The 26,437-nt window shown below is 51.6% G+C and overlaps 1 protein-coding gene across 7 annotated transcripts in view; it reads left to right on the top strand.

Moving 5' to 3' along the window:
• Positions 1-229: 229 nt before the first annotated feature.
• The window catches only part of SBF1 (SET binding factor 1), a 42,533-nt gene continuing 16,325 nt past the window's right edge, over positions 230-26,437 (top strand). For 4 of the 7 annotated variants that reach the window (XM_083401715.1, XM_083401713.1, XM_083401712.1 and 1 more), the window contains exons 1-6: positions 230-381; positions 20,764-20,849; positions 24,538-24,675; positions 24,837-24,962; positions 25,255-25,365; positions 26,009-26,032. In XM_083401715.1, the coding sequence (XP_083257841.1) occupies positions 279-381; positions 20,764-20,849; positions 24,538-24,675; positions 24,837-24,962; positions 25,255-25,365; positions 26,009-26,032 (588 nt within the window). In that variant the 5' untranslated portion in view covers positions 230-278. The remainder of the gene's footprint in view (positions 382-20,763; positions 20,850-24,537; positions 24,676-24,836; positions 24,963-25,254; positions 25,366-26,008; positions 26,033-26,437) is intronic. The other 3 variants (XM_083401716.1, XM_083401714.1, XM_083401711.1) reach the window with 1 other exon arrangement.

The following is a 26,437-nucleotide window of genomic DNA, read 5'->3' as shown; positions in this document are numbered from 1 at the left end:
CGTCTCAAGAGAGACGGCGGCGGAGGGACCCGGGGGCGGGCGGGCGGGGAGGCCCCGCCCCTGGCGGCCGGAGGAAGGAAGGGGCGGGCTCTGTCCCCGCGGAGGGCCAATGGGCAGCCTCCCCGGCCGCCGGGCCCCGCGCATTGGCTGGCGGGCGCCGGCGCCTGCTGGGGCGGCCCGGGCTGGGTCGCATCCCGCCGCCCAGGCAAGATGGCGGCGGCGGCGTCTGAGGAGGCGGCGGCGGCGGCGGCAGCGGGAGGCGGAGCGGCCGGGCGGGGATGAGCCCCGGCGCCCTCGCGCCCCACGCCGCCCTCGCGCGCCTCGCCATGGCCCGCCTGGCCGACTACTTCGTGGTGGTGGCCTTCGCGCACGGGAAGCGCGGTGAGTCGGGGGGGCGGAAGGAGGAGGGAGCCCAGGCCCCGCGGCGCCCCGAGCAGACCGGGCCCGGCCCGCCAGGCTCCCGGGGAGGCCGCCGCGCGCCCCTCGGCCCAGTCGGAGCCCCCGGCCAGGACGGGAGCTGGAGAGGCTGCCCGGAGGCCGCCGGGCGGGGGCGGAAGGGCCTGCGCCGCGCACCCGAGGGACGGGGGACGGAAGCGGCAGGCTCGGCAACTCCTCGCCGCCTTCTCTGCCAATGAAGGCAAGCCAGCTGCCCGTCTCCTGGGAGCAGCCGCCTCGGGCCAGGGGCTTGGTTGGCTCGGCCCGCCGGACGGGGCCCCCCCGGGGCGGCAGCTGCACGCAGGTGCACGTGAGAACGCGAGGTTGGCAGGTGCACCGCCCACGTGGGAGCCTGCGCCGGATGCAGGTCACGAGAGAAGTCCCCCCAGCAGCTCCCGGTGCGCTGCGCGGATGTCTGGCGGGTTTGGGGCGGGAGGTGGGGCTGCGGGTTTGAAGGGGAAGGGGCTGAGCGCCGAGGGGGAGATGCTCGGGGCAGGGATGGTGTCGCCCTTCTGGCAAAGGGGGCTTCGGGTCCCGACCAGGCGCTGCATCTCTTCTTCTGCTTCCTGGTACCTGAGTCATCAGGTGGATCCTGGCCCGAGAAAGGCAGGTCTCTGCATGTCGAGCAGGTGAACCTGCTGCTTCTCTGTCTTGGGCTGCCCTCCTCTCGCTGTCTCTTTCAGGGTCTCTTGGCCTCTTTCCGCCTCTAGATTGCATTGCGTGGCAGCTGCGGAGGAGGGCTTTTGGCATTTAGGGTTCTGTTGCTGAAATTGCCTTGAGAGTTAGACGGGGGGGGGGGGTTGTTGGCTTATTTTGGGCAACAGTCTCCTCCCACACGCCTGCTTCATACCGAAGGAAACGGGTTTCTGTGCTCTTCGGTCTTTCTGTGGCACAATGATGTTTGACAGAGCTCCTTTTTGGAGGTATTCGAGGAAAGACCGAATCAGCATCTTTCAGGGATGCTTCAGGTAAAGAGTCTGGAATTTCAGAGAGAAGGGCCTTGGGGGACCATTCATGGCAGCACATTTCCTCAGCAGGCTATATTCTAGCTAAAACTTGATGTTTAAGTCTTCTTCCAGCTTCCTCTGAAAGCTTCCAAGGAAATATTTAAGTCAATCTATTACATTGCAATTCATATGTTTCTAAAACAGTTGCTATGACAATTAAATAGTGGTTATTAAGTACATTATTCAGCTGTGATTCCTGATTTGAAGGGAATTGTAGATGATCACTGGGGGTCCCTTCCAAGTCTATAATTCTGTGGAGCCTTTATAACATCCAGGAGTATTATCCAGTCACTTGTATAAAGTTGGCTCTTTATTTTGAAATCAGCATTACAAAAAAAACACAACCAAGTAAATAAAACCCATTCAAATTCTCCATAACATAAGCCACTCCAGCCTCAATCCAGCAGATGGGACAAAAATTACTCATGCAGCCCACGTGTGTTTTGCTCTATAGATATGTATTAAGAAAGGGGAGCAATTGTGAAATCAAGGATTTCTGTTTGTCTCTTGGTACCCATGCAAGGACTTGCTGCAAGATCACTCACTGGAAGGCTGTCCAGAAATAAGAGCTGGTACTCACTGGCAGGAAAGAGAGAGATGCGGTAGATGTGTGTGCTATTTGGCTGCCAGTGTCTACATAGTCACAGTTTGCACATGGCATGGCATGTTTGTGATGCTTGACTTCAAAAAGTTTCCTCTTTTTGCCTCCATTTTTTTTCTTACTTAGATAAACAGATTCCATGGAAAGGGATTCATTTGTAAGAGACGGACAGTGCAAGGGTTTGCTGATCTGCTTTTAGTCACAATTCAACACATTGGCCGTTACTTTTATAGAATTGTGGGAACAATTGGGCGCCTGCCTTCTCTGTGAGATCAGGAGGAAGCCCATCTCTGGGTCCCGCCTGGGAGGGGGCCTGCTGCTCAGTGGCTGCACCTTGATGATGGGGCTCCTTGACTCTGGCAGTATGCCTGATCCCCTCCCGTATGAGGAACGGTTGAGGGAGCTGGGTATGTTTACTCTGGAAAAGAGACTGAGAGGAGATAGGGTAGCCACCTTCCAGTATCTGATGGGGCGTCACGTGGAAGATGGAGGCAGCATATTTTCTCCTGCTCTGGAGGCGGCAGGATCCAAGTGAATGGCTTCAAGGGACAAAAAAGGAGATTCTGACCAAACAACAGGAAGAACTTTCTGACAGTAGGAGCTATTTGACAGTGGAAAGGATTCCCTTGGTAGATGGTGCACTCTCCTTCCTTGGAGGTTTTTAAGAAGAGGTTCGATGGCCACCAGTAACCCAGTTTTCAGGCGCCATGTGGCACCTAAATTGTCTACCTGGCTTTCTAACACTGATCTACACCAGTTCCCAATTTGTTACGGGACCAAGTTCAAGGTGTTACTATGGGTATATAAAGCCCTTAGCAGAACAGCAATATATTCTCCAGAAAACTTTAATGGTTTAGTTAAGCATGCTATCACTGAGTAAATTTTCATTTAACTATACACATCAAATTTAAAATCGCCCCCCATATTTTCCCAGATTATTATAAGCTCCAGCCTTATTTCAGACATCATGATATATTGAGATAGCACAATGTTTAGCTGGCAATATATCATGATACTGAAAACCAGATATCGCCCAGCCCTAGAGTAGATGTGAACTTGTGGATGTAATCTTAGAGCCTCTGTCTATAACAGGGGTAGGCAACCTAAGGCCCGAGGGCCGGATGTGGCCTTCTCAATCTGACCTGCGGATGGTCTGGGAATCAGCGTGTTTTTACATGAGTAGAATGTGTCCTTTTATTTAAAATGCATCTCTGGGTTATTTGTGGGGCATAGGAATTCGTCCTGCCCCCCCCCCGTATAGTCCAGCCAACCACATGGTCTGAGGGATGGTGGACCGGCCCACGGCTGGAAAAGGTTGCTGACCCCAGTTCTATAATTCTTGGAAAACAGGTGAGGTCCTGTAGACTGGAGGCAGGCAAATGTCCTTATATTCAAAAAGGTGAAAAAAGAAGATCCAGGTAACTACTGACTGGTGAGCTTGACATTGATATTAGGAAAGTTTCTGGAACAGATTATTTAAAAGATGGTCTGTGAGCACATAGAAGAAGAAGAAGAAGAGTTTGGATTTGATATCCCGCTTTATCACTACCCGAAGGAGTCTCAAAGCGGCTAACATTCTCCTTTCCCTTCCTCCCCCACCACAAACACTCTGTGAGGTGAGGGGCTGAGAGACTTCAGAGAAGTGTGACTGGCCCAAGGTCACCCAGCAGCTGCATGTGGAGGAGCGGAGACGCGAACCCGGTTCCCCAGATTACGAGACTACCGCTCTTAACCACTACACCACACTGGCTCTCCAGTGGATGCTGTGATTACTCAGCATGGGGTTCTCAAAAAACCAGTTATGCCAAACCAGTTTCATTATTTTTTGATGGAGTTGCAAGCTTGGTGGATCAGGGGAATGCTGTGGGTGTAGTGTGTCTCGATTTCAGTAAGGCTTTTGACAAAGTCCCCCATGATATTCTTGTGGCGAAGCTGGTAAAATCTGGGCTGGACGAAGTAACTGTTTGTAGCTGGTTGCCTGCCCAAAGCCAAAGGGTGGTCATTAATGATTCCTCATCATCCTGGAAAAAGTGACAAGTTGGGTGCCAAAGGCTGATTTCCTGGGCCTGTTGTTGTAACAATGTGTCACATGTGAATTGCATATTAATTCATACTTATCAAAATAATAAATAAAAAGTGTTGGTGACCCCCACAGAGGTGAATAAACATTCTGTTTTGGTGCCCATAAACCAGGTCCCAGAAGCCATTTGCCTCCTAACTTTTCTATCCCAGTGATTGTAAAGGATTTGGATGAAGGAATTGAAGTGATGCTCATATTTGCAGATGACACCAAACTGGGAGGGGCAGAAGACAGAATCAGGATTAACGATGACCGTAACAGATTGGAAAACTTGAATTTCAATAGTACTTAGACAGGAAGAACCAACTGCACAAATATAACATGGGGGACACGTGGCTTGAAAGCAGTACTTGTGAAAAGGACCTAGGGATCTAAGTGGACCACCAGCTTAACATGAGTCAACAGTGTGATGCAGCAGCGGAAAAAAGCTAAAACAATTCTAGGCTGCATCAACAGAAGTCTAGTGTCCAGATCAAGGGAAGTAATAGTACCACTCTATTCTGCCTTAGTCACACCACACCTGGAGTACTACTGTGTCCAGTTCTGGGCACCACAATTTGAGAAGCATATTGACAATCTGGAATGTGCAGTGGAGGGTCTGGAAGCCGCCTTAGGAGGAACAGTTGATGGAGTTGGGTATGTTTAGCCTGGAAAAGGGGAGATACAATAGCCATTTTCAGATATCTAAATATGGAAGGTGGAACAAGCTCGTTTTTGAATGTTCTGGAGGGGAGGACCAAAACCAATGGATTCAAGTTACAAGAAAGGCGATTTCAAGTGAACACCAGAAAGAACTGGGAGAGTAGGAGCTGTATGGGAGTGGAATGGACTCCCGTGGGAGGTGGGGGACTCCTCTTCCTTGGAGGTTTTTAAGCAGAGGTTGGGTGGCCACCTGTCATGGGGGCTTTTGCTGAGATTCCTGCACTGCAAGGGGTTGGACTAGATGGCCCTTGGGATCCCATCCAACTCTACGGTTCTGTGATTGTAGACATTTACCATACATGCTCGTGTTCAGAATTAAATTTAAAACTTGTTATTTTTAGAGACGCTTAATATCATTGGAAGTATATAATTTAAATAAAATTATTAGGTTTTTTGTTTTTTTACAAAACTGTACTTGTTTATTCATAACTGCCCTGATGCCACCCTTTTTAAATATGTGAATGACTCTTGTAGTTGGCATTTTATGAAGGTCTGACATCAGTGAGCCTTTTGCTGTGGAGGGCGCATGCCCTTTGCCTGTGTTTGGAACTAGCAGCCCTTTGGCTCCTCACCTGTGGAATAATCCAGGAAAGGCTGCCTTGGCCGGAGGCTTTGGTGAAACCAGCCTGTGGGGCGTCAGGCCAAGTCTTCCGCCCAGGCTCTCTCCCTTGTGGGGTGGTGGGCTTGCTGGCATTATTCCTGCCCATAGCCCCCCTTCATTCCCGCCTTCTGATCCCCTCTTCCACCACATTGCTTTCTGCAGCATGCTGTGTTCTCTGCCCATAATGTTCCCGCGGCATTTATCCAAACTCCCCCACTTTCCTGGTCTGAGGGAAAATAACAAGAGTCGCTCCTGGAAGCCACCTGCCTCCTGTCCCTTTGGTTCTTCCTCCTTGGCCACCCTGCCCTTTACTGTAGCATCCATGAGCTTGCCAGCTCTGGCAATTTCAACTCCTGCAGCTTTCCCCAAGGATTTTGTCAGTGCTTTTTCCAAGTACACTTTGCATCACATCACATTATGCTTGTAATCCACAGCCTGGTACGTAGGAGGGCTTTATTTCATGTGGCAGGGCAGCCTTTGAGATGGCAACTGTTCTATGGTATGTGTTTCTGATAGTAACTAGATCAGGGGTCAGCAACCTAAGGCCCATGGGCCGGAAGCGGCCTGCAGAGGTCGTTTGACCGGCCCATGAGCTGCCTGCTCGTGCGCTGCGCTAAACTGGCACAGCATGGCGTGGGGACTCGCTTCCGCAGTGCTGGAAATCACAGGTGCGCGCACTCACAATCCAGCCCACGGAGGGATCTCCGTGGGACTGATCTGGCCCAGGCAAGATAAACCTTGCTGACCCCTGAACTAGATCGAGGCTGAAGGGGTTGACAGGGGATGCACACTTCCCGGTTTTTTTCTCCTTGTTGGCTAATCAAGCAACTTCTTGATGGGGCTCTGGCAGACAGAGCTTGCTCCCCGCCCCAGTGAATTGGCAGCCCCCCACTTGTCCCAGGGGCCGGAGCATTGGGCATCAGGCCACCTCTTGTGCAGATGCCTGGATGTGTGGCTGTTCTGCGCCAGGCAAAGGGACATAGGGAAGCTTCCCCTGGGGGCATCCGGGCAGTAGACTTCCAAGGGGTGGGGTGGGGGAGGCCTCAGTGTTGCTCTGACTCAGAGCGGGCTTTTGTGCATTGAATGGAGCTGTGCCAAAGCAGCCACGTCTCTCTTTGGAAGAGCTGCCTTGTGGTTGAGGTTTGGCCTGCGCTGTGTGGGAGTTTCTCAGTCAAATGTGTTCAATATGAGCATTTGGAGAAAAATGCCCTGCCTGTGTGTTCCTTACAGGGCTAGAGACCACGGTAGCCTGACTGCCTGGTAGCCTCAGCTCTCTGGAACCCGCTTGGTCGCCAGATGTGCAGCCAGTTGCCCATTCCGCAGCAAGAGCTTGCTGGCCATTCAGAGTGGAGCGACTGGCCATGGCTCATAAGCCCAGGGTGTGTCCATGGGGAAGGGCAGGGGAGTGGCGTTCTGGAAAAGCGGAGCAGAAGGATCAGCTTGCAGCAGGCAGAGACGAGTTAGTCTGAGATCTGGTGCTGATCAGTGGTTCCCATGAAGTGTGACATTTCCCAAGTTCCGGGATGATGTGGATCCAGTGTGGGGTTGCCAGCAGACCCTTGGGGAAGCACATTCCAAAATGGCTTTCATAAGCTGGTGGAGCACAGGCCAGTGAAGTATGATGGGCTGAGGCTGGTGCTCTCTGCCTGCCTGCTGCCTCAGCGCTTGGCAGCTGCAGCCTCCAGGGCCTGAATCACAAGCAGCCTTTATGGGCAATTCTTCCTGTGCCACACAGTCAGGAGATGGCCTGGGCTTCCCTCCTCCTAGTGTCCTGCTTTCTGCCAGTTCTTGTGTGCCCTGCTGACTCTACGATTCTATGGATGGCCTTCTGTCATGGATGCTTTAGCTGAGATTCTTGCATTGCAGGGGTTGGACTAGATGACCCTTAGGGTCCCTTCCAACTCTACTATTCTGTGATTCTATGATAATACACAAGGCCAGTGTCATTTTGGGTTGCATTATCAGGAATACTTTCCCAGTGGACAGTGCTGCTCTGCTCAGCACTGGTGCAGTTGGCCCTTTGGTAAACAGAGGCCAGGTTAGCCTCCCTGACCCTGGACCTCTGTGTGCCCTTTCCTGGGCATCAAGAGTCCTCTGACTCCATCTCTTCAGAGGTGCAAGTCAGCTCCTCTGATGCTCCTGCTAGTCTGGCTTGTATATGGCCTTTCTGGGCGTCCTGGCGCTCACCATAGATACCTTGCTGGGATGCCTTGCAAGGATGGGTCCAGGAGGCGCTTCAGCTGTTCTTGGAGGGCAGGTCCCAGAAGGTGGTGATGGTCATTTGCTTATGGGATGCTGCACATTTCCACCTTGTTCTGCACTTGCTGATTGGTGTCAGGTGCCATAAGAAAGCGGCAGAGATAGCGCAGGATAGTGCGCACCCCAGAAATGATCTCCTTCAGCTTCTGCCTTCGGGAAGAAGGTATAGGGTTATAAAGACCAGGACTAGCTGCCTGAGAAACACTTTCTACCCAAATGCAATTCTGGTTCTAAATGCGGTATAAGGAGTCTCTGTAGTATATTGTACTGTATTATAAAATTGGGTTTCGGGGTTTTTGAATGTCTTATGTAGATTTTTCAATTTCATTGTTCTGTATGGGACAATGACAATAAAGATATTGTATTGTATCATATTGTATCTTCCTGACGAGTAGTAGAAACCCTGAATGATCTGGGAGGCGGCGCATGGGTGAGAAACAGGAATCCAATCCAGATTAGGGGGGGAATGCTGTTAGCTTGGGGATGGGGGGGGGGCAGGCGATCTTGGATTGGGAAGGTGGACTGTCTCCCTCTGAGGCTTGCAGCTGGCAGAGCCTCTTCTTTGGAATGCTCTTGTCTGGGTTAAGGGTGCTTTTCTTTTTTTCTTTTTTTAAATAATTTTTATTAATTTTTCATTAATAACACTCAAATATGGGCCACATTATTACAATAACAAATCATGCCAAATCATAATACAATTTATAAAGCCAATTACCGTATTTTTTGCTCTATAAGACTCACTTTTTCCCTCCTAAAAAGTAAGGGGGAATGTGTGTGCGTCTTATGGAGCGAATGCAGGCTGCGCAGCTATCCCAGAAGCCAGAACAGCAAGAGGGATTGTTGCTTTCACTGCGCAGTGATCCCTCTTGCTGTTCTGGCTTCTGAGATTCAGAATTTTTTTTTTCTTGTTTTCCTCCTCCAAAAACTAGGTGCGTCTTGTGGTCTGGTGCGTCTTATAGAGCGAAAAATACGGTATACATTCCAAATTAAACAAATTGGGTGACTTCCCGTGTTCTGATTGTTCAAATATAATTATTCCTAAACCCTGCGCATAATCTCATATATAATCCAAATACAGCAATTCTGATCTTGAACCTTCTATTTTTGCAGCCACTGGTGTAATGGTTGCTTTTCATGCTAGGCCCTCTGCTAGTGCGTAAAGAAGCAGCCACTCACATTGCAGGCGGCCACTATGTGCAATGTGATTTTGTGATGGCTGTACTCTAGCTGTGACGGTTGGTTTGCCATCTGAGTAACACACACACAAAAGGGCAGACAGAACAGGATTGGGTCATGAAGTAGATGACAACTCGGAAGTCCTGGCTGCCTCTGGCCCTGATGCTGGCTCATCTGCAGCAGCAACCGGGTTGCTCCTTGTGGGCTGGGTCGCAACACAATTTCACAATTTCCTAGTAGCAGCCCCCACCCTAAGGGAGGTGGTGCTTCCAGCTGGATGGAGGTTTGGCTTCCTTATACCCTGTTTTATAAACTCAGATGTATAAGCTAGTTGCCAAATGGCACCTTAAACCTAGGTTGCCGTCACTGGAATAGAAGGTCTAGGCGCCATCCCCCCCCCCCCCGCGTGGGATTTAGTAGTAGTAATAGTAGTATTTTTCATTTCATTTGTATGAAAAAATCTCAAAGCGGTTTACAACACATTAAAACCCCAAACAAAACAATCCAGAATTAAACAAATTCAAGCTTCAAGGAAAATATTTCAGATCCTTCTCTGACTTTTGCTTGTTTTTATCTACTTAATTTATATACAGTAGCTGCCCCATAGCAGAAGCAGTGTTTGAAATTAGCCAGGCTCCAGGCACATTTTGCAGCTGGCTTTCAACCACTTGTGGTGCCTGACATCTCCACCATCTAAGAGGTGCCAGTGGAGATCATTGGATTCTAGACTGTTTTCACACGCTAATACCCTATCCTGCAGAATTCTATCAGTTATATTTTATCTGCACAATCTGAATGCTTTTTCTGTGCAGCCTGAGCAGGAGCAGTCACAATTAAGAAAAAGAAGTCGGAATAGGCCTATATATATATATGCAGACTCTCCCTGGATTGTGTGACTTTTCTTCTTTCAGTTCTCAAAGCTCTTAACCTAGCTCAAGGTTGTCCTCTGAAGTAGCTAGATCTTTAACTGATAACCAATCACAGTCAGTCCATCATTTGAAAAATTAAAGCCACCTTGCCCAAAAATGGCAACTAGACGCACTATTTTGGTGCCTGAAACCTTGGCATAAGGAGTCACTTGGCGTATCTGAGTTTCTGACACTGAGCAGAAGTACTCCAGGAAGCCAGTGTGGTGTATGGTTAAAATGTTTGATTAGGACCTGAGAGATCAAATCCACATCCAGTCATGAAGCTGACTGAGTGACTCTGGACCAGTCACAGCCTCTTAATCCTTACAGCGACCCTGTGAGGTAGGTTCACCGAGGAGCAAGGGAAGCATGTCTTCCTTGGAGAAAAAGGCGGGATATAAATGCTTCCCTGCTTAAGAAATCCGGAGGGGCCAACCAGATGGAGATGCCAGTTGCCAGCCTGGCGCCCAGAGATCTCCCTGTGGTCACAGTTGGGGAATTTTGAACACTGCTCCTGCATCATCCCCACCGCCATCTCCTCAGTGATTTGCCGTAGAAAGCCAGCAATGAGCAGTGGGCAGCTCCTTCCTCCTGGAGGCCTCTGTCTTGGGCTGAGCTTAGGAGGCAGCCTTATACGAAACCACTGGTCCATCCAGCTCAGTATTTGCTGCACTGACTGGCAGCCGTGGCTCTCCAGGGTTCCAGGCACGTGGTTTTCTCTCTTTCCCAGCCTGCTTGGAGCTGCTGTCAGGGATTGAACCAGGACCTTGTGCTCTGCCACTGGGCTTGGGTTAACTATGGAGTCTCTCTGCTGCACCCCCCCCCCCCCCGGCCAAGCTGCTTTCAATCTCTGGAGCCTAAACTTATCAGGGCCTTGTTTTCTCTTGTGCTTCCTGGTCGACCTGCAGCCCCAGGAGTGGTGCTGCTCTGGGCAGCCCCTCGTTCCTTTGCTGGAGGCAGCAGACCTGCCTCAAGAGCAGCTGGGGGCTGAGCTGGTGTCAGTCTTGCTGTGCTGCTTGCCTGGCGCTACCGTCTTGCGGGGAGCAGGACGATCAGGAAGCTGCATGGTTTTTGAGGCTGGCTTGGCGCATCAGTTTCTTCCTTATATAGAAGCAACATTTCGTACCTCCCTGGGCTGCGGTAATTGTGACTCACTTGGGATCTCAATGCTGCATTTTGGAAGGTCTGGATGCAAAAAGGGGTTTGGTTGCAGGTTCAGGAATTAGTTGTCAACTTTTTCAGACTTGGCGCCCGCCTTTAACCTCAACCGGCAACTCACCACCCCCTCTTGACCTCAGGTGCCTGTCTTTCTCCCTCTGCCTGTGCATCTTCTCCTGGAAAAAATACTAGAAAATATCTGCACTACCCCAGTGAAGGGAAGGATCTTAGTGGAGAGCACTTGCGTTGCATGCAAAAGGCCCCGGGTGCAAGCTCAGTCAACTCAGGCTGGGAAAGGCTTCCTTCCTGCCAGTCAGTCTCATTGGACCAGTAGCCTCACTTGGTGTAAGGGAGGTTCCCATGTCACAGTAAGGGGGATCCATGAGGTGGAGGCCGGCGCTTTAGGAGGGTGTTGTGGTGAGCTGCCTGTCAATCCTGTGTGTCAACAGACTACCCCTTCCCCATGTCTGCATTCAGGGAGGTTTGAAGAAGTGAAACTGTGGCCCACCTCTTCACTTGCACAGTGATTTTGACAAGGGTCTTCAGAGTAATGTGTGCATGAGAGAAAGGGACTTGTCCATCCTGGGACGGGGAGCCCTTTTTAGGTTCACAAAGTCCGCGTGCCATTACGGGCCATCTTCTGAGTGCTGCCGCGGGTGGGGCCAGAAGGGAGCAGAGCAGTGGATGTGTGACCCTGACCTTGGAGCAGGAGGTTGCATTCTGGCCATGCAAAAGGTGGAGGTTTCCACACAGGCAAACACACCGTATGTATCTCCAATCTCTTCCCAGGCAATGAGAGTTAGACCTTTTCCCGCCAGGCAAAATCACTGCCGGTGGTAGGGAGTATGACTTGTGGACAGCCCTGAGGGCCAGATGGAGAGGCCTGGAGGGCCATATGTACAGGGCCCTGCTCTATACTCTGCTTAGAAAACTGATCCTGCAGGCTCTGTGAGACCAGAATGGATGCTGTGGGGGTGGAAGGAAAGCAGTTCATGGTCCCCAGCTGCAGGGTTGTTCCATGTTTCTATTGTGTTACGTGAGCTTCGGAGAGCCTGGAAGGTCTGAGTCTCCAGCGCTTTCTCTGGCAAGGGCTCCCCCTCTGATCTGTTCAGCATCTTGGAGAGTTGCAGCACGTTCAGCCCAGCTGCATCACTTGGGGGCCCTGAGATCACAGCTGGGGAGGGCGGGTGCTGCTGGGATGGGAGGGCTCCAGGCTGAGGGGCCAGTGGCAAAGTTTGTGTTTCTTTAAAAATTATTTTTATTAAAGATTTTCTTGGTTTACAAAAGTATATGCCTTGTCACTTTTTTTCAGGTTGCACAGTCTGTCTTACAAATCGATTTGTTGTAAGACTTTATTGTTGGGTACATATAAGGTTGGGGAAGAAGTGGGGGAGAGGAGGAGGAGGTGGGGGGGAGGCTTATCTTCTTTTGCATAGTGTCCTTGTGGGGTTTTGTTTCGGCATCAACTGGGTAGGTTCTCTTTTTGCTTATTACATTTCCTTGGTAGTGAGTGGTATGGGGGGGCAGGTTGTCTCTGCAATGGGGTTTGTTGCATTTGTGAGGGGGTGGGAGCGCTTGTTGGGTCAGGTAAGCCAGATTGATTCATATGCTGCCAGGGGATTCTTCTTGTTGTCTTGTTGGGCTGGGCCAGTGGGAAAGTTGACTGCTAGCCCACGTCATGGGTGTCTGCTATGTTGCCTGGTCCTTAAGTCACTTATTTAAAGATTGTGTGTGTACTGTGTCTTACAAGAGAATAAATAAGAAGAGTAACTCAAAGGAAGGGAGGTAACTGGGTTGTGTAGTATATAGCAGGCACGTCCAACAGGTAGATCACCAGTGGATCACTGGCTGCCCCCAAAGCAGCTCAACAACTTTGGCTCCCCTAAAAAAAAAGCTCAACATTTTAGTCCTGCACCCCCCCCAAATAGGGCTTTCCTTCTCCCTAAAACTTTGACCTGAACCCCCAAAAAGGGGGTAGATCACTGCCAGTTTTTAACTCTGAGTAGATTGCAGTCTCTTGGGAGTTGGCCACCCCTGGTATATAGATTAGTAACCAAATTCCTAGACTTACCATAGACTTATTTTAGACTATGAGCTCCTGTCTCCAGGGAAGGATGCCTCAAGGAGAACTGCAGAACCATTGTTTCAGTTCACATGGTCGGACAATCCAAGGGTCAAGAATGCCGAGGTCCGAGGTCCCATCATCCCTAGCTAACAGGACCAGTGGTCAGGGATGATGGGAACTGTAGTTCCAAAACAGCTGGAGGGCCAAGTTTGGCCATGCCTGGTTAAACTAACCATAGTTAATGTTAACCACAGTTTATCAGGCTGGATGATACAACAGACCATGGTTAGCAAGACGCAGGAGTAGAGGCACATGAGGGAAGGAGGGGGCCTGACACTCCGCGTGGCTCATTCTATGCTAGATGTGTTGCTTAGATGTGGCCTTGGTGTTAGTCAGCCTATGAACTGTGGAATCAGGGCCACTCCTCTATGTTTTGTGTTGATCCTGCACCAAGAGGAAGGGCTGCAGCTCCGGGGCAGAGCCTCTGCTTTGCTTGCAGAACGTCCCAGGTTCAGTCTCCAGCATCTCACAGCAGGACTGGAAGATAATGCCTGTCTGAAATCCCAAAGAGCTTCTGCCAGTCAGTGTAGACACTACTGAGCTAGATGGACCAGTGGTCTGACTTGGCATAAGGCAGCTGCTTGTGTTGCCTTTCACCTCTCCTGCGCTGTTGAGCTGGTGGTAGGAGGCTGTCAGGATGGTGGGAGCTGCGTGAGCCTCATTTCCTCTCTCAAAGCTGTCCTCGGTTGGGCAGATGGAGAGAAATGGACTCCTTGCCTACACTGGATTGGCAGAGCCTGTGGCTTGCTCTGCATCATCTGGCCTCCTTGGTAGCTGTGAGTGGAGGCGGTTGGTGTCATTTCAGCCTCTGTTTGTGTCAGGGCCTGTTTAGATTTCCAGCACCCAGAGAGACTGAAGCAGGCCGTGTGCTTCAGAGCATTTTGCGACCAGCTCTCTTGTCATGGTGGCTTATGAGTACTACTGGGTTCCCTCTTGAGTCTCCCCCTTCCTAGGCTGAGAGCTCTGCTCAGCCTTCGCTTGAACCGTGCAGGCGGAAGCTGTTTGGCTGGTGGGATTTCTCCATGGACGTTGCAGCCTTTTGCATGTGTGTCTTCAGGGAGGAAGCTGAGTTGCACCAGTGCCCGGGCCCTGCAAGACGTTCTGACCCTTTTTGGCAAACCACACCCACCTGTCAATCATCTGCCACCATAAAACATCTGGCACCAAGATCTGCTATCTTCATTTTAGAAAATGTTTTGCATTCAGAAAATACACTAGCAGAGTACAGAAACTGAACATATAAATAACACAGAACAGGATATTAAAGCAAAAACCCACAAGAATAAGACTGTAGAAATAAAATGGGCTCATTTTCGAAATGGCTGGGGAGAAACATTTCAACCTAGCACTTTTGGGGCATGCTTCCCTCCTGTGGGAAGAGTGTGCCAGAGAGGGGAGGCTTGTGCTCAGATCACAGCATGCTTTCCTGCAGGGGCATGTGGCACCGAGCCCTTATCAGCCTTTGGCAGTGACATGGACAATATATGGGGGGGGGCGCTGTTTGTGGCAGCTGCTTTGGCAGTAGGCCCAGCCAATGATGTGAGCTTTATTCAGCTGAGAATTCCCACCTACCCTGCTCCTGGCCCTGGCAGCCAGCCTGATCTAGTATGAGGAACATACCCAGGTGGTGGAAAGAACAGGAAATCTGTGTCACTTCTGTACAATCTCCCAGACACAATTCTCGAAAAATGCCAAATCATAGAATCGTGGAATATGATATTCAAATATCTAAAGGGCTGTCACGTGGAAAATGAAGCAAGCTTGTTTTCTCCTGCTCTGATGGATTCATCAAGTTACAAGAAAAGAGATTCCAGCTAAACACCAGGAAGAACTTTCTGACCATCAGAGCTGTTGGACAGTGGAATGGTCTCCCTTGGGAGGGGGTGGACTCCTCTTCCTGGGAGGTTTTTAAGCAGGCTTGGATGGCCATCTGCATGGATGCTTTAGCTGAGATTCCTGCACTGCTGGGGGTTGGATGACCCTTGGGGTTCCTTGCAACTCTATGATTCTCTTCAGAAGGTCCCAAGTTCGATCTGGAACGGCATCTCCAGGTAGATCTAGGGATGTTCCCTGCCTGAAACCCTGAAGAGGCTACCAGTCATTGGGCCAGGGGAAGTGAACTGGATCTGGCTGGTGGGCTGGATCCTTGTGTCCCCCATCCACTACCTGTCAATCGCTTGACAACCTGTCTTTTGCTATGTGGATGGTCAGATTTTTCCCTCCATGAACTTCCCTTTGTCCCAGGGCTTGCAAAACATTGTGCCTGGCGCTTTTCAGGCGCTGCCCATCAGCTGATCAGGAGTGACAGTTTTAGGGCAGGGGTGTGTGGCTTAGTAAGGGCAAACTGGGGAGGCCTGGGAACCCTTAGTAGGGTCCCACTTCTGGGGCAGGCAGAGCTGGGATAAGTGGAGAAGCTGGTTGAGTTGTTTTTAATTTAGTGATAGTATCCCTGTAATATTGGGTTGGGGCTGGTGTTGTTCTTTTTCTTTTGGTTATATATCTTGTGGTTTTATATTTTGATTTTGTTCTATGAACCACCTTGAGACCTCTGGGTTTAGGGTGATATATAAATGGTGAGGATGAGGATGATGATAAATACAGTAAACCTCGGTTTTTGGACATCTTGGCTGTCAAATGTTTCGGAAGCCGAATGCTGAAAACCCAGGCAAAGGGCCTTCTCGGTGGTGGCACCCACCCTGTGGAATGCCCTCCCACCAGATGTCAAAAGATAAGCAATTATACTACGTTCTGTAGACATCTGTATTGGGACTCTTAATGTCTGATGTGTCGTATTTTATATTCTGTTGGAAATCACCCAGCATGGCAGGGGCAGCCCAGTCAGATGGGCAGCGTACAAGTACAGTGGAATCTACTCACAACCACAATCCGTTCTGGAGGCCCGTCCTTGTGGCGAAACGGGTTGCTGGGAGAGGCGCCCTTGTGCGCAGGCATGGGTGGCAGTTGCCCGCTTCTGCGCATGCGTGAACGGTGGCAAACCTGTCAGTTACTTCTGGGTTTGCCACGGTCACAACTTGGAATGTCCTCTAGTGTAGGCGGTTGTAAGTAGAGGTTCTACTGTAATTAATAATAGTCATAGTGATAGTAATATTTTATTGTTGTTATCCTTCCCAATAAATTTCCTTTAAGCCCAATAGACAGCTATGCAGGACAGTCCACATCCTGGCCCTGCAAGGGAGGGCTTCCCCAAAGAGGCTGGCAGGCGCGAGTGTGTTGTTTCCTCTCCGCTGGGCTTCTGGAGGAGGTGCCTCCAGTGAAACCTCGGGCACAATTCCTCTCTTTCCCTGCCCAGCCCAACATCCCAGTATGCAAATGCACATCTGAGGCCTAATGGCCTGGCGTAAGAGCATTTCAGTGCCCCTCCTAACCAGCGCAACCAGTGTCAGCAGCAGAGACAATGCGCACCCTGTTCCCTCCCTGCTGAGCGATGGAACGGACCTTCAAAATAATAGCCTGCCTATGGGAGAAGAAGAACAACAACAACTGTGCTGTGTGCCAAGTGGCTGAGAACTGGATCTGGCCCACTCCTCCATGGGCCAGGTTGGGGTTGGCCAGGCCAGTTGCTACCGGCAACACATCCATTGCGTCCCCCAAGGCCCCCTTGGCGCCTCGGCCTTTCTGCTGCATGGGCAAAGCCTGGCTGCTGGCTCAAACCAAAGGCCCACCCAGCCCAACCTCCAGTTCTCACAGTGGCCAAGACCCTGGAAGCCCCAAGCAGGACCTGAGTGCAAACAGCGCCCTTTTCTGCGCCCAGTGACTGTGTTCAGAGGCCTCCCTCCTGCCTCTGGTGCTGGAAGAAATGCAGAGCCATCGTGATTGGAAGCCTTTGGTGGCCTGATCCAGACACATGAATTGGTTCACCCCTTGGAAAGCCATCCAAGCTGGTGGTCATTGCTGCATCTTGTGGTAACCCAGTCCATAGTTTAGGTCTGCAAAGAAATCCTTCCTTTTTCCTTGCCCTGCATCTCGCCACCTTCAGCTTCATTGGGTGCCCCGTTGGGTTCTCATTGATGAGAGCTAGAAAAACACCTTCCTATCCAAGTTCTCCACACAGCACCTCTATCATTCCCACCTTTACTCATTAAATTATCCACCAAAACCCCCACGTTTTATTTTGTCAGCTCAGCCTCCATCAGAATATGTGAGGTTGGCATTATTTTGCTCCAATGTACATCCCTTTACACTTGCCTTAGCTGAGCCACATTTGACATTTTACTCCCTTTTCAGTCAGCTTGTTGTGACATCATTGTTCATGAAGAATGCCAGCTGCCTAATGAAAGTCGGCTCTTTCCACACTAAGCTGGTCTTTAAGGCACTGTAGGATGTATTGCGTGCTAGTTCTTTTTATAGTAAACCTATTGAAATTAGGTTTCTGTTACCAGCATCAATTTGCGTGGGTCTCCTTAGCTGCTTGGATCAGTCAGGGCGACCCCTTGCCCCTCTTGGCCAATATAAACTAGCAGAGAGGGGGCAGCTGGCTGGGCTGGGGAGGTCATTGATGCCCCTTGTGAGAGTGGGGGGTCCTTGCTGGCTTGAAGAAGGTGGCGGTGAAACCACTTCTCAAGAATCCCTCCCTGGATTTGGAAAATCAAAGTATTTACCTGCCAGTTGCTAATCTCCCCTTCTTGGGCAAGTTATTGAGCAGCTGGTTGCAGATCCTTTTCAGTTGGGGTTTTGGCACAGAAACTGCTTTGCTGACCCTGTGTGATGAGCTCTGTTGGGAGAGAGATGGGGGGAATGTCTTGATTCTTCTCAGTCTCTCGGTGGCTTTTGAATCCATTGACCATGATCTCCTTCTGGAGCAGTTTTCCGAGTTAGGGGTGGGTGGCACTGCTTTATGGTGGTTCCAGTCCTACTTGAAGGTGTTGCTTGGGGAATGTTCTTTAGCCCCATGGAGCCTTCAGTGTGGGGTTCCCCATGATTCGATTTTATCTCCTGTGCTGCTTAACATCTACATGAAACCGCTGAGTGGGGTCATCTGGAGTTTTAGAGTATGTTGTCAGCAATAAACATAGCTTGGCTTCTCCTTTACAACTGCAGACGTAGCAGTGGAAATGCTGGACCATTATCTCGCCTTGGGAACGGACTGGATGAGAGCCACCAAATGGAAGCTCAGTCCACATCCGATGGAGGCACTGCTAGTAGAAGGTTCCCTGGACCATTTGGATGGGAGGTTGCCTGCTCTCGATGGGGTTACGCTCCCTCCGAAGGAGCGGCTATGTTGCTTGGGGATCCTTCTGTTCCCTTTGGCTGGTGAACAGCTGCACCCCTATCTGGACAGGGTTAGCTGAACTTTTGTCTACACTCTGGTAACCTTTAGGCTGGATTAATGCAACATGTTATACATGCCGCTGTGTCTGAATACAGTTTGGAAACTTCAGCTGGTGCAGAATTTGGTGACCAGGTTGCTCACTGGACAAGATGGTTTGAGTCCATTACATGGATCCTGGCCTGACTGCACTGGCTGCCAATTAGTGCTGTTTTTAACCTATAAAGCCTTAGACGGCTCAGGTCCCTAATACCTCAAACTGGGGTGGAGGGCATTGTTTTTGTTTGTTGCTAGGGCATGTATTTTTGTGTCACTGCCCTGTGATGAAGGGTGGTATAGAAATTTAATAAAGCAAAGCAAACCAGAACAAACAATCTGGTGTGTTTGCTGCCACAGAACTGGGCTGCCTCTTCTGGAATTTGAACACAATGCAGGTATCTGAAGAAAGTGTGTGAAGTATGTTCTCTGAGCACTGTTTAATGCAGCCTTTTCTACAAGTAGGCATTGCTGGCCATCGTTGCCAGGCCTGACTCTGCCCAGCAGGAACACAGGACCACACTGGGGACTGGGAGCCTCCAGGCTGTGAGTCCTCGCCAGCCAGTGGTGGCAGAGGTCTCTGTTTCTTCCTGCTTGCGGTGTCTTTCCCCTTTGGACCAGGAGAGCCTATAAGTAGCATCTCTTGGCTTGCTTAGCCCTTGAAATAGAGCTGTGGGTGGCTGGTGGGCAGAGGAGGGCCCAAAATAGTCCTGCAGAGGGAGACACCCTGCAGGTCCCAAGCCCAGCTGCCCATCTATTGCTGGCCTTGGCATCAGGCAACCCTTGGCTTTGGCATCCCAAACCCAAGCAACAACTTAAGTTATCTTCAGTGGATATTTGAGAACGCAGCTGGATTTGCTGTTGTGCAGGTTCCTGTCCCCGAGTCTGGTGTGTAATTAGAGGGGACAAGTTTCCCTGACGAAATCTGGGCCTTGAGTGCCTCAGCTGGTGGGCTAATCCTGGGATGTGCCGCATCACAAGTGCTTCCTCTGCGTTGTGACTTGTGCAAGACCCTCCAGCCGTGCCCCTCCCCCTGCACGGCCTTCTGCCAGAGATGTCCCAGTTGGGGCTGGTTAGTGATGAGCCGGTAGGAGGGCTGAAGCATGGAAAGCAAGGCCAGCATTTGAATTTCAAAGGGCTGGTTTGAGAGCTAAAGCAGCTAATTAAAGAGGGATCATATTCCAAGGAACTGGCACTGTTGAGCTTGAAGACAATTGCCTGGGTGGCAACAGCCTGAGAACCGAGAAAGGCAGGATCCGAAAGGGGACAGAAATGGGAAATAGGTTTGGGTATTCAGGAGGCTGGTGTAGTTTTTACAACACATGTCTGTAGTGTTCTCAAGTCATTATAGTATAACATAATGAAGAAGCTGGCGTTTCTAAATTATGGAAATCTAGAGAGTGGGAGTGAGCAGTTGAAGGATGTTTGAGGGTGACAGAGGTGGAATGTACACACATATAAAAAACTGTGAAAATGCTTGTTTAAATAATGTTTTGAAAAATATATTGAATTAGCCATAGCTCACCGTCCCTATCTAGTGTCACATTTGTTTATTGCACTTTACAACACACTTAAACCGTTTTATTTGCAGCTGTAAAGCTGAGCCCGGAGAGACAAACCCAGTATTCATGGTGATTTTCCTGTGTTTTTTGAACTTTACCCAGGTGTGTCTTTTTCCACCTGCGGAGGAAGTGTGTGTGGCAAGCAATTGACTCTGTCTTTGGGGGTGGCAATGTTTTCCCTAGGCCAGAGCTTTACAAGCTGTGTGTCGTGTGACACGTTAGTGTGTCGGCTGCAGTGTGTAGGTGTGTTGTGCGAACGCTCCCTGGGGCTGCTCCTGGGCCTGAAAAGGGGTTAGTTTAACCTCTGGTTTGATAGTAAAACTGAATTGCTGTGTCATGAAATGACGCATGTCTAAAAAGTGTGTCACCCACATGAAAAGTTTGGGAAGCTCTGCCCTAGGTCTTGTCTCACCAGCCTTGCTGTGCTCAAGGGAGCCAGGCGAGGCCAGGGCCTGGCTCCCACCCAGGCAGAGGGGGCCCTTGAGCTGCCCTCTGCTGATCCAGACTCCTGGCTGAGTTTACAGGCTTCTTATCGTCTGCCTACTTAAGAGTAAGGGGGAGGCAGCATCAGTGGTGGAATTTGGGGCTCTTGCCCACCATTTCCACTGCAGGAGTGTGGGCCTTGTCTTCTGCAGACTCCCTCCTTCCGTGTCTTCTTTCATCTTGAGGGTGGTTGCACCAGCAGTGAAGAAGGGAGAGGCCAGGGACAACCTTTTGGGCAGAGCCGTGCCTGCTGTGCTCTCTGGCTCTTGGACTCAACAGCTTCTTGCTTTCTCTGGTCCTGCTCATGTCTGAAGCTTCTTGTTTGCCTCCTCGTTGTTTGCAGGGAGTGGAGATGGCCAGGGGCAGATCCTGCAGCGCTTTCCAGAGAAGGACTGGGAGGACAACCCTTTCCCCCAGGGCATTGAACTGGTGAGTAGGGGGGCTGAGGGCGGCTGCAGACCCCAGAGTCTGGCATTCCCAGATCTCAGCTCTGTCCTCCCCATCTCACGGCATACAGTGGGTTTAAGGGAAACAGGAGCAGCAGAGAAGCGGTCGGCACTGCGGTTGGTGGGCTGCAGCTTCCTTTTTATTGTTATTGTTGTTATTATTATTTGTGCATTTTCCAGAATTTGATATATACAACTTACAGATATTCTACCGTACTTTCCTGCCCGCCCAATTGCTGCAGCAACATCCAGTCAACACCAACCCTTGCGTCAGACACCAATAACACTCTCCAGACCATCTCCAGCTCACACCATCAAACAATCACACGTCCCCCCCCTTGGCACGGCCCATGTATAAGATAACCCCCAAATTTAAACGTAATATTTCAATAAAAAACCTAGTCTTATACACAGAAAAGTACGGTATCTCTTATCTCAAAACTTCCCATCCCTCTGTGGTTTCCTAGTTGTTCCTAGTTATGCTCCATATCTTCTTACATCAACCACTTTCAGTTTATAACCTAGTTGTTGTTTCTGCTGCTCACATATCTAGTCCTACCTGAAGGTTTATTTGACCATTGTACCTCTTTAAGGTGGCGCTGTGGGTAAAAGCCTCAGCGCCTAGAGCTTGCCGATCGAAAGGTCGGCGGTTCGAATCCCCGTGGCGGGGTGCGCTCCCGTTGATCGGTCCCAGCGCCTGCCAACCTAGCAGTTCGAAAGCACTCCTGGGGGCAAGTAGATAAATAGGGACCGCTTACTAGCGGGAAGGTAAACGGCGTTCCGTGTGCGGCTCTGGCTCACCAGAGCAGCGATGTCACGCTGGCCACGTGACCCGGAAGTGTCTTCGGACAGCGCTGGCCCCTAGCCTCTTTAAGTGAGATGGGCGCACAACCCTAGAGTCTGTCAAGACTGGCCCGTACGGGCAGGGGTACCTTTACCTTTACCTTTTTTACCTCTTTAAATGTTCTCCAAAGAGATCAAGATTAGAAATGGATAAGGGAGGAGTGGAAATACCTTCGGCTACATGCAGCTTCCTTTGTGCCTGACCACTGGCCATGCTGGCTGGAGATGAGGAGAGGTGAAGCCCATCAGTGTCTGTCCTTGGAGCTGTACAGATAAAGCCTGTTGCTAGGCTCTTGAAAGCCCTCCACTTCCTCCTCCTCCTCCTCCTCCTCCTCCTCCTCCTCCTCCTCCTCCTGCGTAATAGCAGCCCTGAGCCCCCACTGAGCCTCTTTTTTGGTCCAGAGATGCCTCTCCAGCTTTGCGAATGTTCTTCTCATCATCGTGTCACAAAACCAAGGTGTGGCATTACCAAGTCTTACCTGTCCTCACCCCCATGGGCTAGCCCACCTGCTTGGCAATCAAATGATTATGACATCAAATGATTGCCATGTGGCTTGTTCCACCCACCTTCCAAAGTTTGTCCTGAAACCGCCCTGGAAGACAACTTCCCCCTGTTTTTAATGCAAACTGTTTGGTGCTCCTGGTGGGAGGGGGCTGGGGCTGGGGGCTTGCTTTGCTTCTGGAGCAGAGTTTTGTCTTGAACTGGAAGGGCAAAGCAGTTTCAATGCAAATCACTCCATAGTGCAGTTCCCTCTGCCCATTGGGTGACTGGCAGTGGGAGCGCACTGGGCTCCAGCATACCTTAAGCCTTTGTAGCCACATCAGTTCCTGACCCACACCTGGTGTCACCTGCAGCGGCAGGTAGGCCTGGACCTGAGCCCAAGAGCATTCTCCTCCCCTGCAGTTTCTAGCAACTGGTGTTCAGAAGCATTTCTTCCTCTGACTGGAGGGCACAGCAGAGCCATTGAGGCGAGTGGCCTTTGGTAGCCCTCTTCTTCTCAGTGAATCTGTCTAATCCTCCTTTAAAGCTGTCCAAGTTGGTGGCCGTCCTTGCCTGGGGACGTCAGTCTTGCTGGCAGATTTCAAGCCAACTCCTTCAGGGTGCAGAAAACGGAGTGACATTTCATAAATGGTTGACGTTAGCCCCTTACTTCATCTTTATATTTAGTCTCTTGCAGTTCAAGCTAATAGTTTGAAATGTTAGAACTGAGTTTTGAAATAAAGTTTTGGAAATTAAGGAGATGGGAAGCAGGGTTAGGACTGAGTGGTTGCAGAAAGGTTACAGATCAGAAGGAGATGAAGCTCCTCTCTTCCTTTAAGCTGGAATCTTTTCTTGCTCCAGTTGATTCACATATATGAGGGAACGGAAGCGGAGTTCTCCCTCAGAGAGACAGGCAGGCTTTCTCCACACCTTTTGGCTTTGTGCTAACCATAACAAACCAAAAAGCCCCGTTATCACTCCATTCGCTTTCAGAGCAGGGAGCTCTTTGTCACCACCATTGTCTTTCCAGCTGGATTTGGTTCAGCCTCTTTGTGGATTATTCCTTCTCTTCCTTGCCACCAACATTTTCTCTACTTTAAACACAAACAGAAGCCTTTCACATTTTTCTCCACCACCCATGACATGTAGCAGCTCTCTGTACAGTGGTGCCTTGGGTTACAAACGCTTTGGGTCACAAACACTTTGGGTTACAAACTCCGCCAACCCGGAAGTAGTACCTCGGTTTGCGAACTTTGCCCCAGGGTAAGAACAGAAATTGCGTGCTGGTGGCGTGGCGGCAGTTTCGGGTTACGAATTACAAATTAAGTTTGTAACCCAAGCTACCACTGTTTGCATTTTAGTGACAGTTGAGATCATAAGGATTCTATTCCAGCTGCTGAATTAGGGCAGCTCTTCCTGAGTCTTATTCCTCGGACGCCAGCTTGTGGGCCGCACAGCCTACAGTGCTCTTCCACGTTTGCCAGTCCTCCATCCCGAGGCCGTTTGCCTCAAGCCCTTCCTTTCTCTGGCTGCCCTCCCTCCCTGCTGGCTGTGGGCATTGGCAAGAGGGACACGGGAAACACTCTCTGCGGCTTGGCTGAACTCAGGAAGCCTTTGTGGCTGCATCTCCAGCCCTGAACGCTCTGTGCCGAGGGGCCTGGGGTGCTTTGCCTTCCACAATACTCTGCTGGGTACCATTTATTTCTGTTGCTGCCCTGATGGAGGGAAGACGGGGAGGAGGGACGGGTTGCTGGAGGCAGCACGGTGGGTGGGGTGGGTTTGCCATCTTGGGCCAGGCTTGGAAGGGGATGGGCAGGTGTGGGCTGGTGCCTGCTGCACCTGCAGTGTGCCCCAGAGGGTGGGGCCGGCCGGCCGGGTGTCACAGCCAGCTGAGGATACCTGGCATTGGCCTCGCCCAGGAGGCCAGCAGACAGAAAGAGCTCTCTGGGGTGGAGCCACCACTCCCAAGTCCTCCTGGGAACCTGGGCTTGCCTGTCTGTGGGCAAACCCCTCAGAGCCTTTTTCAGAGTTGCTTCGGGAGCTTCCTTGTGAGTAAGTACTGTGTTTAGGGGACACCCCTGCCCCGCCCGCTGCAAGGTCTGTACGGGAAATGGAGAACCTCCGGCCAGGGGCCCCGGAGTTTGCATCCTGCCTCTGAAGGTGAACAAAGGGCGCAGGCTGGCTTCTCCTCTGCCTCTTGGCTCCAGGGGGCGGCCGTGGGGCTCTGCTTGGTTGGGGACCAGGGGTCTGGGGCTCCTGCAGGGATGGGGCATCCTGAGCCCCCCCCCCCCCCCCCGCGCTGGGAAGAGAGGCCTGCTCAGCTGCCTCCTTGTCTTTGCTCTTGCAGTTTTGCCAGCCAAGCGGGTGGCAGCTCTTCAGTGAGAGAAACCCCCCGAGCTTCTTCATTGCTGTCCTGACCGACATCAACTCGGAGCGGCATTACTGTGCCTGCTTCACCTTCTGGGAGGCGGTTGAGAGCAGCCAGGTAAGAGGGGGCAGCGGGCTTCCCTGGGTCTTTGCAGCACTCGCAGGGCAGACCTGCCTCCAAGGATGAGGCCCACAAAGCCTGATGGGCAGTGGCGCCAGCCTCATGCAGGCGGCTGCCCTCAGCCAGCTGGACTGCCTGACCCCTTTCTCTCCTGCCAGCTGCAGAACCACCTGAGGAATGAGGAGGAGGAGGGGGAGGTGGCCGCCCTCATCCAGCCAGCCCAGCTCTTCGCCCCAAAGAGTTTGGTGCTTGTCTCCCGCTTGGACCACGCAGAAGTCTTCCGGGTAAGGTTGGGGGGGGGGCATTGGAGGCTAGAGAAGCCTCTGCCCGCCAGGGGCAACTGATGGGAAGGGCCGGCCATGTGGAGTCCTTCCATGTTGAGCTGCCATTTCTTTGCTATCTTTATAGCTCTGCTCCTAAACACCACAGAAGGTGAAGCTGCCTCCTGGCCCCTTCTTCTGCCTTGGGGCTGAAGCTCTCCTGGAGGGGGGCTCCCCATTTTGAGCAGGTCTCTTCTTGCTTCTGTCCCTGGCCAATGACCAACCAGAATGCCAACTTATCCTGTTTCACTTGCAGAACTGCCTGGGGCTGGTTTACACCATCTTTGTGGATGGACTGAACACCTCCCTGGAGACCGTCATCGGGAGCCTCCTGACCTGCACCATCCCCATCACAGGAGGGGCCCAGGTGGGTTCCTGATGCCCCCTGGCATTTCCACCAGGCAAAATGGAGCCCTGTGAGTGCTGGGGAGCAGCCCAACCCCAGGCCCCTCCAGCTCCGTGGGCTGATGTGGCCAGGGGTCCCAAGCAGCCGACTGCTGAGCTCCAAGGGGAGGTTAGGTAGCGCTCCCTTGCGTGCTTGGGCTGCCCAGAATGGCGCCTCCTCCCTGCTTGGTGCTCCGTCCTGCTTCTTGTGCATCGCAGGGAGTGATCAGGCGAAAGAGACCTGGCTGGAGAGGGGCCGTGCCTTTCAAGCAGCTTCATGGGGCTGGCTGGGGGAGCTCTTCCCAGGCCCCTCAGCCCTCTCCCTGGCAAGGGGGCTGAGACCTCTTCTGACCACAGCTTGCCAGGCGCCCTGTGGGCAGGGAGAGCTTGCACAGCTGGCAGCATGCTGGGAGGATGGCTCTGGCTTTGTGGATCCTGCTCCAAGCTGGCTGGGCAGCCCGTGCCTCTCCTGTGGGGTGCCCCCTTGTGCTCTTGGCTTGCTGTGCCCCGCTTGGCGTGCTGCCTCTCCCTCTCGTGTGGCTGTCTGCCTGTCTGCCCGCCCGCTGCCCGCCTGTCCGTCTGCTGTTTCTAATTTTCTGTGCTGTTTCTGTCTGTCTCTATCTCAGCCTGACACGGAGGACGAAGGAGCGGTACGCACAACTTTTTTCTCCTCGGGGCTGCCTCCTTCTGTGTGAGGAGGAGGAGGAGGAGGAGGCGTTTTGGGGGCTGAGGTGGTGCTGCTCAGTGTGTCCCTCTCCGGAAAGATCAGCGCGCAGCTCTCTGTGGCCCTTGGTGTGGGGCAGTGCCCACAAACTGGGGAGGGGGCAGGAACTGAGAGAGAACAGAAAGGAGGGGAGGAGAGCAAGGGTCCTGCCTGGGGGGGGGGGGGGGAGGCTTCATAGGCCAGCCTTGAATGCCGAGTCCACAGCCCAGCACCTGCTTCTCATGTAGGCTGACAAGGTCCTTCTGCAGTGCCTGGACATACGTGCCACCACCTGCCTGTCCTCTTCTCTGTGTCTCTTTGTCCGTCTCTCTTTCTCACTGTCTCCTTGGTG

The sequence above is a fragment of the Podarcis tiliguerta genome (genome assembly GCF_965153285.1).
Source record: "Podarcis tiliguerta genome assembly, chromosome: 10".
In the NCBI taxonomy this organism is placed as follows: Eukaryota; Metazoa; Chordata; class Lepidosauria; order Squamata; family Lacertidae; genus Podarcis; species Podarcis tiliguerta.
Note: the sequence above shows the minus strand (reverse complement) of the source record. Positions and strands in the feature narration are given on the sequence as shown.